Source organism: Cornus florida, unplaced genomic scaffold (assembly GCF_030987335.1).
Source record: "Cornus florida cultivar Cherokee Brave unplaced genomic scaffold, ASM3098733v1 CherokeeBrave_3.0.0_Hap2_Chr08, whole genome shotgun sequence".
NCBI classification, from domain to species: domain Eukaryota; kingdom Viridiplantae; phylum Streptophyta; class Magnoliopsida; order Cornales; family Cornaceae; genus Cornus; species Cornus florida.
Genome location: NW_026775578.1, coordinates 37,933,421 through 37,948,109, shown reverse-complemented (window position 1 = coordinate 37,948,109; position 14,689 = coordinate 37,933,421). Strand labels below are relative to the sequence as shown.

General features: G+C 31.2%; 1 protein-coding gene and 2 long non-coding RNA genes across 3 annotated transcripts; all 3 read right to left on the bottom strand.

Moving 5' to 3' along the window:
* Window positions 1-828: 828 nt before the first annotated feature.
* Window positions 829-6,474, bottom strand: LOC132271337 (uncharacterized). The gene is made up of 7 exons (XM_059772685.1): window positions 5,862-6,474; window positions 4,479-4,949; window positions 4,133-4,273; window positions 3,357-3,452; window positions 2,871-2,918; window positions 2,204-2,646; window positions 829-1,620 (listed from the first exon to the last, which is right to left on the bottom strand). The coding sequence occupies exons 1-7, from the start codon at window positions 6,283-6,285 to the stop codon at window positions 1,003-1,005; spliced, it is 2,241 nt and encodes a 746-aa protein (XP_059628668.1). The 5' UTR covers window positions 6,286-6,474; the 3' UTR covers window positions 829-1,002.
* A 370-nt stretch (window positions 6,475-6,844) lies between these two features.
* On the bottom strand, window positions 6,845-8,708 carry LOC132268606 (uncharacterized). The gene is made up of 2 exons (XR_009469315.1): window positions 8,315-8,708; window positions 6,845-7,403 (listed from the first exon to the last, which is right to left on the bottom strand). It is a non-coding gene; the product is annotated as an uncharacterized LOC132268606 (long non-coding RNA).
* A 765-nt stretch (window positions 8,709-9,473) lies between these two features.
* Window positions 9,474-11,186, bottom strand: LOC132271336 (uncharacterized). Its single transcript, XR_009469705.1, has 2 exons — window positions 10,462-11,186; window positions 9,474-9,606 (listed from the first exon to the last, which is right to left on the bottom strand). It is a non-coding gene; the product is annotated as an uncharacterized LOC132271336 (long non-coding RNA).
* Window positions 11,187-14,689: the final 3,503 nt, after the last annotated feature.

The window sequence follows — 14,689 nt, the reverse complement described above, 5'->3', positions numbered from 1 at the left end:
CATTGGATTTCTTTACTGAGATGCAGAAGGGATGCCATTAGCCTGAACCAGTTTACTTTTAGGCCCGCAATTTGGATAGTGTAACTTTTGTTGCTTAAAAAAAAAAAAAAAATTTAATTAATTTAGTGTTTCTTAATTTTTTTCGTAATGTAACAAAAGCATTGCCAATACCTAAAACAATAATAACAAATGAATAAAATTTTAGGTGGTCTTTTTTTTTTTTTTTCAATCTTGCAATACTTTTTATTAAATAAGTTATTATATTTTTGCTTTCAAAAGTCTTGGAATGAATTTAACGTTACCAAATGTTCTTTCGTCCAGTCTTGAAGGCACTCCACAACAAAAACGTTGTTTCTATTTCGGACAAAAACATAAGCACAAAACAAAAACATTTATCATACAGGTCTTAATGACAAGTAAAACTAAAATTATAATTTTTATTTATTATAAGAAATGCTGTAATCTAGTGGTATTTTCTCAATTTAAAGTCTTCATAAAAGCAAGTGATGGTGTGTATTTTCTTATCAAGAAAATATATATATATATATATAATTTTTATTTATTTATTGTTATTATTCCATAAAATTTCTAAAGCCATACTTTTTAGTTTTCTTTAGCATCAAACATCTACCGCCTATTTCAAATCAATGTAAAGGTGTATCTAATTTTTCATTTCGTTGAGATTAGCATGATTATTTAATGATGGAAAGACCGATACATACAAGTCCATATGACAACGGTATAGACTTTTACTGAATGGATTACACAACCTAGTAACTTTTACTGAATGGATTACACAACCTATTGTAGCATTCCCCTAACCCAACTTCCAAACGTGGCTTCAAATTATTTATTGTAGCATTAATAACAGCAATGTGCCAAAGCTTTCTAACATACAACATTTATGAATTCTCACTGCGAACAAAATGTCAATTTAATTCAATCAAATTGATTGATTCAAATTGGCAGACATACAAGTTTTTAAATTATTTCCCTTCTCTATTATATTACGAAGAGTTTACAATCACTCTGCTTACAAAAAACGCCAATGCGATAGGTATATTTGACCATGTCAAAAAGAAGAGGAAATTGCGATGACACAAACCGGATCCCAGGTACACAGGCTAGTGCGGTAATAGGGGCAAGAATCCATGGTTTCCTATCTCCAAACACAAGATAGAGGATGGCACCAAAGGCTATAACCATGGATATTATGGAGATGAACAGGGTTATCAAACCAATAATTAATCTCCTTGGTAAGACTTTGAGAAAATTTTCTTCAGTGTAGCGCGAAGTAAGGATTGACAAGAACGTCAGTAGAGAAGAAGTAGATGAGAAAAAAGCAACTGCATCTGATATACCAAAGGTTAAAAAAGCTTTATTTTTGTAGAAAATTGGATGGCCGTCGCTATTGTTTCCGCCGGGTACTGTGATGGCGGCTGCAAACACTATAGTGATAATGAGAATTGTTACAATTATGCATGAATTGGCCGTGTGTTTCATCCATACCTCACCTTCTTTGATCAGCTGCTCGTGTGTCTCACTAAAGACCATTCTTCGCGATGCTATTTCATAATTTGAGGGGCCTCTGAACAATTTAAATGTCAACTTTTCGACTTCCTGCATTAAAGTGAAGGCTTTTCCCATCAAATAGCCATTTTGATCGACCCATAATTTAAGAATTGAAAATAGAGTAATTCTATAATAATGCATAAGTTATACATCATCACTAGCCAGTCTTAGAGTTACCTTGCTGTTAAAAAAATCAGCGGTAATGGTCAAAGTTGATTGTGTATTTTGGTCAAATAAAATAAATAAAAGAGTGTAAAAAATTTGACTAATTCCTATAATTTACTACAAATAAATTTTAGTAGAAAAATTTGAGATACAATCCACATGTAAGGGATTCATGTTATTCATATCCAAATTCAACTACGATTTTAGACATAATACAATACCCAATTCATAATCTAAATAAATCCAACACTAATAAAATGGACTTACTTTTAATCGGATTTCAAGGTAAACACGATCTTTCTTATTACCAAATTAATTCGAATTGAACCAGAGATACAGATGATATCCAATGCATTCATGCCCCATCAGTGAAAAGCGGAAGAGCTTGTAACTAGGACAAAATAACCTAATACCAAATACCAAGGAATGCATTTTTAAAAAATTGGAAAAAAAAAAAATTCATTACCTCGTACCACAGCAATTCCCGCTGCATTTGTATAGCTGCACTGGCTGCACCAGCTCTAATATTGATTATTTGCTCACTTTTCAAACATGCGACCAAATCTAGATAGGACGTATTGAATAAATCCATGAATAAAACTTTATCTCTCATGTGATCACGGACTTGATAAATAAGGTTAAATACGTTTTCATGGCGGTTCAAAATTGCAATATGGAACCAGTTTTGTCCTTTCACATTTGTAAAATTGGAAGCTTCAGGAAATATTGCAAAAATCTCTTCAACAACTTCAGAAATCCCAACTTTGGCTGCAGCTATTAAGGATTGTTCTAATATATTCTCTGCTCGAAAAGGGCCTAACATCTCAATATTCTGGCACAGATGTTTGACGAGCTGACGTGCTTGAGTATGTTCTCTTTTTATCTCTCTAATGTACTTCATCTGTGGCACTGTGATTCAAATGAAATTAAGATTGACTAATTGATTTGAAAATAGAAATAAAAATAAAAATTTACCTACTGTGGCTTTTCGTTACAACTTTGTCAAAGATTCTCACAAAGTTTTAGTGTTCAAGTTTTCTATTGTTGAATTGGAGAACTGACTCCCAATGAAGCGACAGGAGTAGTAAAGTAAATACCAAAACAAGAAGAAAGAAGGTGAAGTGGCTACTTACCGAACATTTCAGTGAGTTTCCAAAATACACCATTCAACTTTTGCTTCACTGTATGTATAACAAAAGCAAAAACATGTCATAATCAATAATTTCAACTGGTTATAACTGATTGAAATTGCGTTGGGGCATTAGAAGAAGAATAGCTATTCTGATTCGGTAGACTGCATGTAAAACCAAAAGAATACAATAATTTCACCATCCACTTTAAATGACCTTTTTTCTTTTTTTTTCTTTTTCATCTTGTCAAGAAACTCACATATTAATAATTTTCTTCATGATCCCCCTACTATCTTAAAATGTGAAAAAATATGAAGTGGCCCACCCCGCCTGACCCACCCCTACCACATTGCTATGTTACTAGCTTCTTGGCAAAATCATTAAATTGGTAAATGTAAATTTGAAAGTACTAATTTAATATATAATTCTAGATCTAGGCTAACAACATTGTAGTATTTGTGTATATAATATCACAACATCAAGTCTTACCATAAGCCAGAAAAGAAGCGAAGCTATTGACTGGATTCTCATTGTCTCCTCGAAGACTACTTGGATAGGCTGAGTCTTCCATCTTTGGGGGGGCATCTAAAAGGAAGAACAATCATCAGCAGACTGGTGCAGACTTTGAGGTCTAGAAAATTATGCAAGGGGTTGCAGCCTTTAAATAATAATAAGATTTTTCTGTTATTTTTTAGTGGAGGCAATTTTAAAATTTTATAAGTATTTAATACTAAAGGTGAAAATAATAGGCATATATATACCGAATTTTTCTTTTGCAATTTTTTTTTTGCACCCACTACCAATCAAGTACATCCCTCCCTAGGTGCAGAGCAAGAGGTAATTCGTGGGAATTTATATTCCAGGTTATGTATTTAGATTAGAGTTTACTAATGTTCTTTTTAAACATAATATTTTTTTTAAATGAAAGTACTATAATTTCTTATATTAAAGCAGTCTAGTTTTTTTATTTTCTATTATTATTATTCTATATTTCAGGGTGTTTTGGTTGCTTTAATTTTGTAGCCATAGTCAGTAAATATGCATATAATACCCAGACATATATATAAATAAAAAATACTCTCTGATTTTAGTGAAGAATTTTTTTTATTATTATTATTTTTTTCCCAATGAAGATTTCAAACCTATAGAATAATAATCGCATTTTTGAGTTCCATTTATTATACAGGTAGTAGACATTTCATATATTATAAAAAGAATAACTAAAAGATAAAAGTATTGTAAAAAAAAGAATTGAAGAGACTAACAAGAGTAGATGAAGCGTTGCCACAAATTTAAGTGCGCTCCACTTCGAAATGAAGATTTTCTGAGAGTGATTGCTTTCAGTGCCGGGTCGCTTGCTATCCATGCTAACTCGGGGTTGCTATTAATCATCGATAGAGCTATATCTGTAACATATATAGTTTGGACAATAATAATAATAATAATAATAATAATAATAATCTAATTAGTAAGAAATTATTATATATTAACATTTCTCATGATATCATATTTGTTCTTTATAATCTTTCCTTTATTGTGAATGAGTAAAGCATAACATGGGAGCTGTGAAAATATATATATATATATATATATATATATTAATGTACTTACCATAGTTATTGCCAAGTATTAGACCGTTAATAAGAATAGCACCACGGTCATCCTCGAGTGCCATATCTTTGTTGGTTCGATCCCATAAGTAAAGAAACGTCCTCCTTCGGCCTGACATAGCAGCATAGTGCACAGGTAATAAATGTTTATTGTTGGTATGATTGGGCAATATTGGGTTCTTTTCCACCAACAACTTTGCTGCCTCGATGTGATCAGCCATTGCAGCATAGTGTAGAGCTGTGAAGCCCTCACTATCAGATCGTATCAAAGCATCTCGTGGCGCGATCTCCAACACTTTCTCCACGAAATGGATTTCCGTCTTAAACACGATTGCTAGGTTCAGTAGAGCAAAGATGGGGTAGCTGAGCTCATGATATTCTCTTCTCAGAAACCCTCTCGCACTCCTCCAGTCACCTTCCCTTGCAGCCTTCGTCAGTGGGTCCAAATGTCTTCGATAAGCAATCTCGTTCCCTGCAGCTTCCGTGTTTGTTTCCTTTAGGCAATGAACTTCATTTCTCTTTTCTTTATTACCGGATAATGTGTGAATTTATTGCCAATAATATAAAATAATAATCCAATCAAAATACACCATTTTAGTTATATTTGAAAAGTTTGTTTATATTTCGTCGTTCAAAATTGATGTAGGACCACAGGTCCACATCATAAGTCTGAGATGAGTGTTATACACATGTATTTGTATTTCAGTTTTTAACATTTGCATTATATTTTAAATAAAATGATAATTATAATGTTAACTTTATAATTAGATAATTATTACTTTTTAAATGACACTACTACCCTTTAAATTTTCTCTCCATATTTTAAGCCTCTGGGACCAAAAAAAAAAAAAAAGTATTTATGTTGAATAAATTACCTCTTTTGACTGGACCAAAAAATAAAAACTAAACATTAAAAAGATTATCTCTTAAAATACTTTAAAAAAAATTAAAATTGTATAAATGGCATTATAAATTATAAATTATAAGATATGCATTAATGAATTCAATGGCATTCTTTTCATTTATTTTAAAAGACAAAGATTAATGTATTCTCCTAGGTGTAGCCAGGCATAGTTCCGTGGTGAGGGTTTGAGTTCCAACAATGATGGATGGGTTTTTTTTTGTTAATGAAAAAGAATCAAAAATATATTTTAGGGAAGGAAAGTTTTTATATCTGAGTGTATTAGAATTTTATTGAATGGTGTAATTATTATTATTATTTTTTTTTAAAACAACAAATTTAGTGCAAGATCTAGAATCCCGTTAGAAACTCTCTAATTAGTATATACACTGATCATTTGAATCAATATATCTATATATATATATAGTTATTCACGTAAATATGGTTGCTAAAAGTATTTTGATCAGCCATAAAGTCACTTACAGCTGATTGTAGTTTCTTTGGGAGTTAAGACCTCCTCTAAGATAGTCCACATGTCTTTGACAGTTTCCAATCTCACCAAGTTTGGAAGCAAATCTTCACTGACCGTCCCCAAAATCCAGCTTCGCAGCAGAGCATCTGTTCTTTCCCAAGCCTCGTAATCCGGGTTCTCGATCTCTATTGTTCTGCGGGGGTACTCGGGGATGAAACCGTACTCCCAGGGGATCTCTTTTCTTTTAGGTGGTGCGGAAACTTCACCATTGATGAAACCAATTAATCCTTGACTCTTGATCAGACCAATCATCAGCGGCTTCCACGTAACGTAATTCTCTCCAGAGAGTTTGAAAGAGAAAATGTCTGTCACTTTGATCCCTAATGGGAATGGGTACTTTTTAGAAGATGAATTAGGGGTTGACGAAGAAGCCATTGAAACTTGGAGGAAGGTTTTGGATATATATTCTTTCCTGTCTAGCTAGCTCTCAGACCAATAGATACCAGTGTGGCTTATCTATTACATATCTGTACGACCTCCACAACAAAACAATTGCTTCAGCTGCATAGCAATTGAAACTTGAAAATAAGGTTTTAGATGTATATTCTTGTGTCTTAAACTGTAATATATATATATATATATATATATATATTAAGATGTCACTCTCTTTAGTCTTCACCATATAATATGGTGAAGACTAAAGAGAGTGACATCTTAATTTATAGGAGACGATTTTGACTCGATTATCATTGTTAATCATTATAACTTCCTCAACAACCACGTGCTTTTCACTCCCGTTTACACTTTGTTCATAAATACTTGTAAAATTCAATTCCAGCGTTGAACGTACAGAAACATCTGTTCCATTTGGGTCACCCAAATTACAGTAATATTGACAATATTGGTCGACTTTTCAAAATAACTTAATGAAAGGTATTGGGTACTCTGTAATACCCGATAAATTATCATTAAATTTGTAGCTAGCCTCAGAGTATTAATTTTTTTTTTTTTTTTTTTTTTCAATTGTTAGATGTATTTGTTGCATTTCATTAAATGACTATGATATCCTTTCTTATTCAACTAAACTTAATTTATTTTTCTTATTAAAATACATTATGAAAAAAAATTATACTAATTTGATGATATATTATCCATTAAATTTGCTTAAATTTACCTTTTATTTTTAAAATTAATTGCTTAAATAAAAATCTTAAGTAAATAATTTTAAAACAATTTAATTAATTTATTAAATTTTTATGAATATGTATTATATGAAAAAGAAAGTATTTTTTATTTAAGTAATATATTTGTAACGACTCGAACCCGTCGGTCCGAACCGTTAGTCGGGTTCGGTTATAGGTCAATTAGGGACAACACCATTATTTTCTACGTTAATACATATTATACATGTCATTCCGGATTTATAAATAAAATAAATAAATAAATAATTAAATAATAATAAATTGAGATTATAGCTACAAAGTATGTCAAAACGGTTTACGAACTCATGGAACCATGTGGAAGAGCATCATCCGCCACTTGCCATCCGTGTCCTGAAAAATATTAAATATAAGGGGTGAGCAAATTGCTCAGTAGGTGATGCCTAAGACACACCTCTTCTAACCCCGTGAATCCAAACAATGAATCATAATAGGAAGCGAGGTCATACTATGCGGGGAGGGAATACAACATTAATTCAAATTCCAAAATAACAACGCCATGTCATAAATGTAATGTCATATATGTCACTCCCCATTTTCAGAAAAACATTCGTCACTTCACAAACTGTTAATATAACCCGTCCTTTGGTGACTTCGCAGCGACACAAGAGAAGGATTGGCTACTGTACCTGACCTTTGGTACCTTCGTAGCGTCATTTGAGGCACAGATAGCTCAACCACGCTAAGGCAGTCTCCCTAGTTCCCTCTAGGCTATATTAACACACCGGCCCTTTGGTGACTCCGCGGCAACCGAGTTTTCTCAAAAACACTTTAATCAAATCATTTCCCCAAAAATCTCTTTTCCATTTGTTTCAAGTCATTTTACCCTTTTTCCATACCGAATGCTATGCATGCATATCACATGCTTGTCATTATTATGAAAATAAATAAATTTCCACCACACAATTTAACTTGCTTCCACATAACACTTTCTAGTAAGGTCTTAAACATCATGGGGAAATTTACATTTAGGCATATTTTTCATACAATTTAATTAATACACATAATCATAAATTTTATTTACAACAATAAAATTATTTTCAAGGCAATTAATTCAAATTAAGCATGTTAATTTGCACAACATCAACTACACACAAAATCATATACTTCATATACACAATTAAATCACTTTAGAGTGAAATAACACAAATTAGCATGATAGGACACTAATTAAATAAAGTTACTCACAAAGATGCAAGATTTTGTGGATTAGAGACCCCTATCTTGAAAAAGAATTTTCTTACTAGATCACCAAGTTCTCAAACCTCCGCCCTCCTCTGCAGACTCTTTGACTCACTCTCTGTCCCTCATCAATCTCTCTCGTTCTCTCGGTTCACTCTATATTTCTCAAGACTCTCTATCTCGGCTCTTTCTCTGTATTAACTTTTCTCTTCCGTCTTTGTATCACATACCACCCTCAATTTATAAGCAAAACCGCGGACTTCAAAAAAAAAAAAAAAAAAAAAAAATCAATTTTGTAGGTCCCGCTCCCACTCACCTTTCTTTTCTTCATTTTCTTTTAAACTTCTCTTTCCAGCCACTTTCAGCACACAACACAATATATATGTATATATCATATATAAAGGCAAGTCATTCAAACCCATGGCACCCGCCACCGAATCAACTATATATATTAAGATGTCACTCTCTTTAGTCTTCACCATATAATATGGTGAAGACTAAAGAGAGTGACATCTTAATTTATAGGAGACGATTTTGACTCGATTATCATTGTTAATCATTATAACTTCCTCAACAACCACGTGCTTTTCACTCCCGTTTACACTTTGTTCATAAATACTTGTAAAGTTCAATTCCAGCGTTGAACGTACAGAAACATCTGTTCCATTTGGGTCACCCAAATTACAGTAATATTGACAATATTGGTCGACTTTTCAAAATAACTTAATGAAAGGTATTGGGTACTCTGTAATACCCCGATAAATTATCATTAAATTTGTAGCTAGCCTCAGAGTATTAATTTTTTTTTTTTTTTTTTTTTTCAATTGTTAGATGTGTTTGTTGCATTTCATTAAATGACTATGATATCCTTTCTTATTCAACTAAACTTAATTTATTTTTCTTATTAAAATACATTATGAAAAAAAATTATACTAATTTGATGATATATTATCCATTAAATTTGCTTAAATTTACCTTTTATTTTTAAAATTAATTGCTTAAATAAAAATCTTAAGTAAATAATTTTAAAACAATTTAATTAATTTATTAAATTTTTATGAATATGTATTATATGAAAAAGAAAGTATTTTTTATTTAAGTAATATATTTGTAACGACTCGAACCCGTCGGTCCGAACCGTTAGTCGGGTTCGGTTATAGGTCAATTAGGGACAACACCATTATTTTCTACGTTAATACATATTATACATGTCATTCCGGATTTATAAATAAAATAAATAAATAAATAATTAAATAATAATAAATTGAGATTATAGCTACAAAGTATGTCAAAACGGTTTACGAACTCATGGAACCATGTGGAAGAGCATCATCCGCCACTTGCCATCCGTGTCCTGAAAAATATTAAATATAAGGGGTGAGCAAATTGCTCAGTAGGTGGTGCCTAAGACACACCTCTTCTAACCCCGTGAATCCAAACAATGAATCATAATAGGAAGCGAGGTCATACTATGCGGGGAGGGAATACAACATTAATTCAAATTCCAAAATAACAACGCCATGTCATAAATGTAATGTCATATATGTCACTCCCCATTTTCAGAAAAACATTCGTCACTTCACAAACTGTTAATATAACCCGCCCTTTGGTGACTTCGCAGCGACACAAGAGAAGGATTGGCTACTGTACCTGACCTTTGGTACCTTCGTAGCGTCATTTGAGGCACAGATAGCTCAACCACGCTAAGGCAGTCTCCCTAGTTCCCTCTAGGCTATATTAACACACCGGCCCTTTGGTGACTCCGCGGCAACCGAGTTTTCTCAAAAACACTTTAATCAAATCATTTCCCCAAAAATCTCTTTTCCATTTGTTTCAAGTCATTTTACCCTTTTTCCATACCGAATGCTATGCATGCATGTCACATGCTTGTCATTATTATGAAAATAAATAAATTTCCACCACACAATTTAACTTGCTTCCACATAACACTTTCTAGTAAGGTCTTAAACATCATGGGGAAATTTACATTTAGGCATATTTTTCATACAATTTAATTAATACACATAATCATAAATTTTATTTACAACAATAAAATTATTTTCAAGGCAATCAATTCAAATTAAGCATGTTAATTTGCACAACATCAACTACACACAAAATCATATACTTCATATACACAATTAAATCACTTTAGAGTGAAATAACACAAATTAGCATGCTAGGACACTAATTAAATAAAGTTACTCACAAAGATGCAAGATTTTGTGAATTAGAGACTCCTATCTTGAAAAAGAATTTTCTTACTAGATCACCAAGTTCTCAAACCTCCGCCCTCCTCTGCAGACTCTTTGACTCACTCTCTGTCCCTCATCAATCTCTCTCGTTCTCTCGGTTCACTCTATATTTCTCAAGACTCTCTATCTCGGCTCTTTCTCTGTATTAACTTTTCTCTTCCGTCTTTGTATCACATACCACCCTCAATTTATAAGCAAAACTGCGGACTTCAAAAAAAAAAAATCAATTTTGTAGGTCCCGCTCCCACTCACCTTTCTTTTCTTCATTTTCTTTTAAACTTCTCTTTCCAGCCACTTTCAGCACACAACACAATATATATGTATATATCATATATAAAGGCAAGTCATTCAAACCCATGGCACCCGCCACCGAATCAACTATTTCTCTCTCTTTTCTTACTCTGTCAGAACCCGCGTCTTACTCTGTCAGAACCCGCGTGAAGGAACCAAGACAAAATAAAACCCATGGCACCCGCCACCGAATCAACTATTTCTCTCTCTTTTCTTACTCTGTCAGAACCCGCGTGAAGGAACCAAGACAAAATAAAACCCATGGCACCCGCCACTGAATCAACTATTTCTCTCTCTTTTCTTACTCTGTCAGAACCCGCGTCTTACTCTGTCAGAACCCGCGTGAAGGAACCAAGACAAAATAAACTTTGGCCAAAAAAAAAATCTACCATCGGATCCCACCGCCCATCATTTCATTCTTTTCAATTATATACATCACCCAACAGCCCATTGCCAGCCCACGTACAAAGCCAAGCAACATGCAATTTTTGACCACAAAAAATTCTAGTGGGACCTGCAAAAAAGGGTTATCATCAAAATAATCTTTCCTTTCTCATTTTTCTCTTCGGCCAGCTGTTCCCCACTTCCAATAGATGCCAAAATACTATATATATATATATATATAAAAGATATGCATCAACCAAATAAACCCATCTTGAGTGCAAATGATAAACAACCACCCCCGTGAAATTTAGCAAATTAAAGAAACAATCTTTCACTCAAAATAAATCTGATCCAATACAAAAATAATTAACAGAATCAAAATAAATAATCTCTCTCAATTTAATAAAAATAAAATTGAACTCTAAAAATTCTGGTTATCACATTATTAATTTTTCATCAATATATTATAGGAAAAAAAAGTATTTTTCTATAGTAAAAATGTTTAAACTGGATATAATAAGTTTTATTATAAATAATAAAATTTTAATAATAAGTTAATTATTTAAAAAAATGGTAGTTACAAATCTATTAATAAGAAATGACAAAATTAATGAGAAATGATAAAATAATATTTTGCATAGGTTTGCTTTTAATTATAACAAATCTATAGTTTAGGGGACAGTTTTTAATTCATGAAAATTATTTATAAAAATGACAATAATTCAAGGGATTTTTTTTTGCACTTTACCCTGGACCTAGAAAATTTTGTGAGTGGGGATAAACTTTTAATTTGTGGGGCTAAATTTATATAGTGAGATCATTTTTGTAATTTCAGTTGTGTCATCGGCATAAATTCTCAAAAAATTAAAGTGTAAAATGCAAAAAAAAAAAAAAAAAAAATTCCAATGGGACAAAAAATAATTTTAGTAGGGACATCTTCATAAATTTTTAAAATTTTGAAATATAAAACGCAAAAAAAGAATTTTAGTAAGGAAAATTGTAATTTTGGGGAGAGCATATTCATAAATTTTTAAAAATTTGAAACATAAAATGTAAAAAAAGAATTTAGACATATGCTCCCACTAATCTTACTGTGAGTCCGTGCCTAACTTAACTTAACCCTTCTTATAATTAAAGAGAATGGAAAAGTTATTCTTGATACTACGTACACATAGCCCGAGTATTAAAAAATATTTGTCAATTATTGAATCGCAACTTGCTTGCTGGACAACTTAATCGCGCTTTATGGAAAAAGTTAATCAATTGCGGGGAGAATTTAACAATAATATAGGACGAAAATTTCAATATATTTTCTTTTCTTTTCTTTTCGTTTTTTTGGAAGTAAGTTCAAAGACTTCGATTTGGTCGACGTAAGGAATTTAATAGCTTTGTATCTCAATTGAGGGTTCACACTAGTGTTTTTTATCCCATAAATGGTTCACGCTTGTCTTGTCTGCATGTGCATTTTCTTTCTTTTTTTTTCATATCATTTCTTTTTGCATATGTATTTAACCACTGTGTTGGATATTTTTTTATGAAAAATTATTTACATAGTGATCCAAATGGTCGAATTATAATATGCATACCATTCCTGGCAATTTAATACTACTATTTGTCAAGTGTCTGATGCACAAAATATTAAATCAAGTTTGGTCCCACGGGATTGCAGCAAACAATTATAATTTAAAATATATATATATATATATATATATATATATATATATAATCAAATATGAAATTACACGTTACCACACTATGATACAGTGTGGACGACATGTTACCTCGAATTCCTCCTATGGCCAACTTGGCCATGTGGCCAGGTTCGACAAAATTAGATTTGAAGTCTTTCAGGAATTGGTTTACAGTCGAGTCTTCTTTTAAACTGAGGTGCTACTAACAGTGGAATCTTAATTAACGGATCATGTCGGTTTCACAATAAAGACTCACTTGACCCAATTTTTACACAAACAACATTTTTCTTCGGAGTCTTCTAATTCAAAACTGTTGAGGTTGAAATTCGCCGTGGTCTAGTACGATATCGTTTTTAATTGTTAAATCCAGGTATGCTAAATTTATTTTTCCCTATCAAAAACTATTGTCAAAATATCTTCTGGCACTCTTTGAAAATTGTCTAAATTTCTTAGATCACGTTAATTTTGTCAATATATTATTTTATAAATGCACAAGTTATCACTAAGTGAGAAAATTAATTCAAATAATCATTTCAACATATAATTCAATATATTTATTGTCAAAACAAAATATTAACTAATTATTATTCATATAATTCAACAAAATAGACATTAATTAATAATAATTCATTATTTGATTCATCAATAAACCAATTGTTCAAAAACAATTTGTCTTCAAATGTAAACAAAAAATTTATTTTCCACTCTAAAAAAAATCCAAAATGATGGACATAAGAAATGGTTTTGTGCTATTAAATTTGGTTGAAATAGTCATTTAGTATTCTAATAAGGTCATTTGAATAATTTTCTCTTACTTAAAGGTAGTTTAGGAATTTGAAAAATATTTCATTAATTAACATTAGGGGTTGCCAAAGAAATTTGGACAAATCTTAAAAGATGCCGAGGTTATTTTGATAAACTTCAGGAGAGCTCGCGGTACTTCACCCAAAAAATACCCAAAAAATGTATACAAAATTCCCACCTACTATTTTTTATTTTATTTTTAATACTAGTAAAAAAGACATTATTATTTTATCAAAAATAGTAAATTAAGCACATAGGTTGATTGTTTTGACAAAAATATTATTACACATCTAAAAAAACACCGAACTTTTCATTTGTAAAATCAATTTTAAATTATAAAATTAATATTCATAAGGGTATTTTTGTCAAAATAGTAAGCCTATCACATGTTTAACACTGCCATAGTGGGTAAATTAAAAATAGTAGAGGTTATTTTGTAACTTTGTAAAAGTACAAGGGATTTGGCGTAATTTGGCCAAAATATTATTTCAAAGGTGCTTTGACCTTGAACCTCCATTCTCATTCTAGAGTAAACTACAGTTTGAGAAAAAGAGGATTCTAAAACTTATAAGAATAACTTGATTTTTTTTTTTAATTTAAAACGAAACTAAATTTTGAAAAAAAAAATGAAAATTTAAAAATGCGAATGCATAGGTGTGTAATATACTAATATGTGTATGGGTAAAAAATTAACGACTAAAAATGTTACTATTATTTTATAAAAATATAATTATCATTAAATTATTATTACTATTGTGATAATTATTTTATTTATTATTATTATTATTACTTCACACTTAATTCTATGTTTATGATACATAAACGTTACAAGTTTTAATTCTATGTGTAGCACAGTTACCTATACTATCTAAAATCACTTACTAAACGGGACGGAAGGCTACAATTGCTAACGAATAAAAATAAATAATGAAAGAAAATTTTTATTATGGTAATGATTATTTTTGTTTTATGTTGATAAAAACAAAATTTTTATTATGGTAGAACTTGAAAC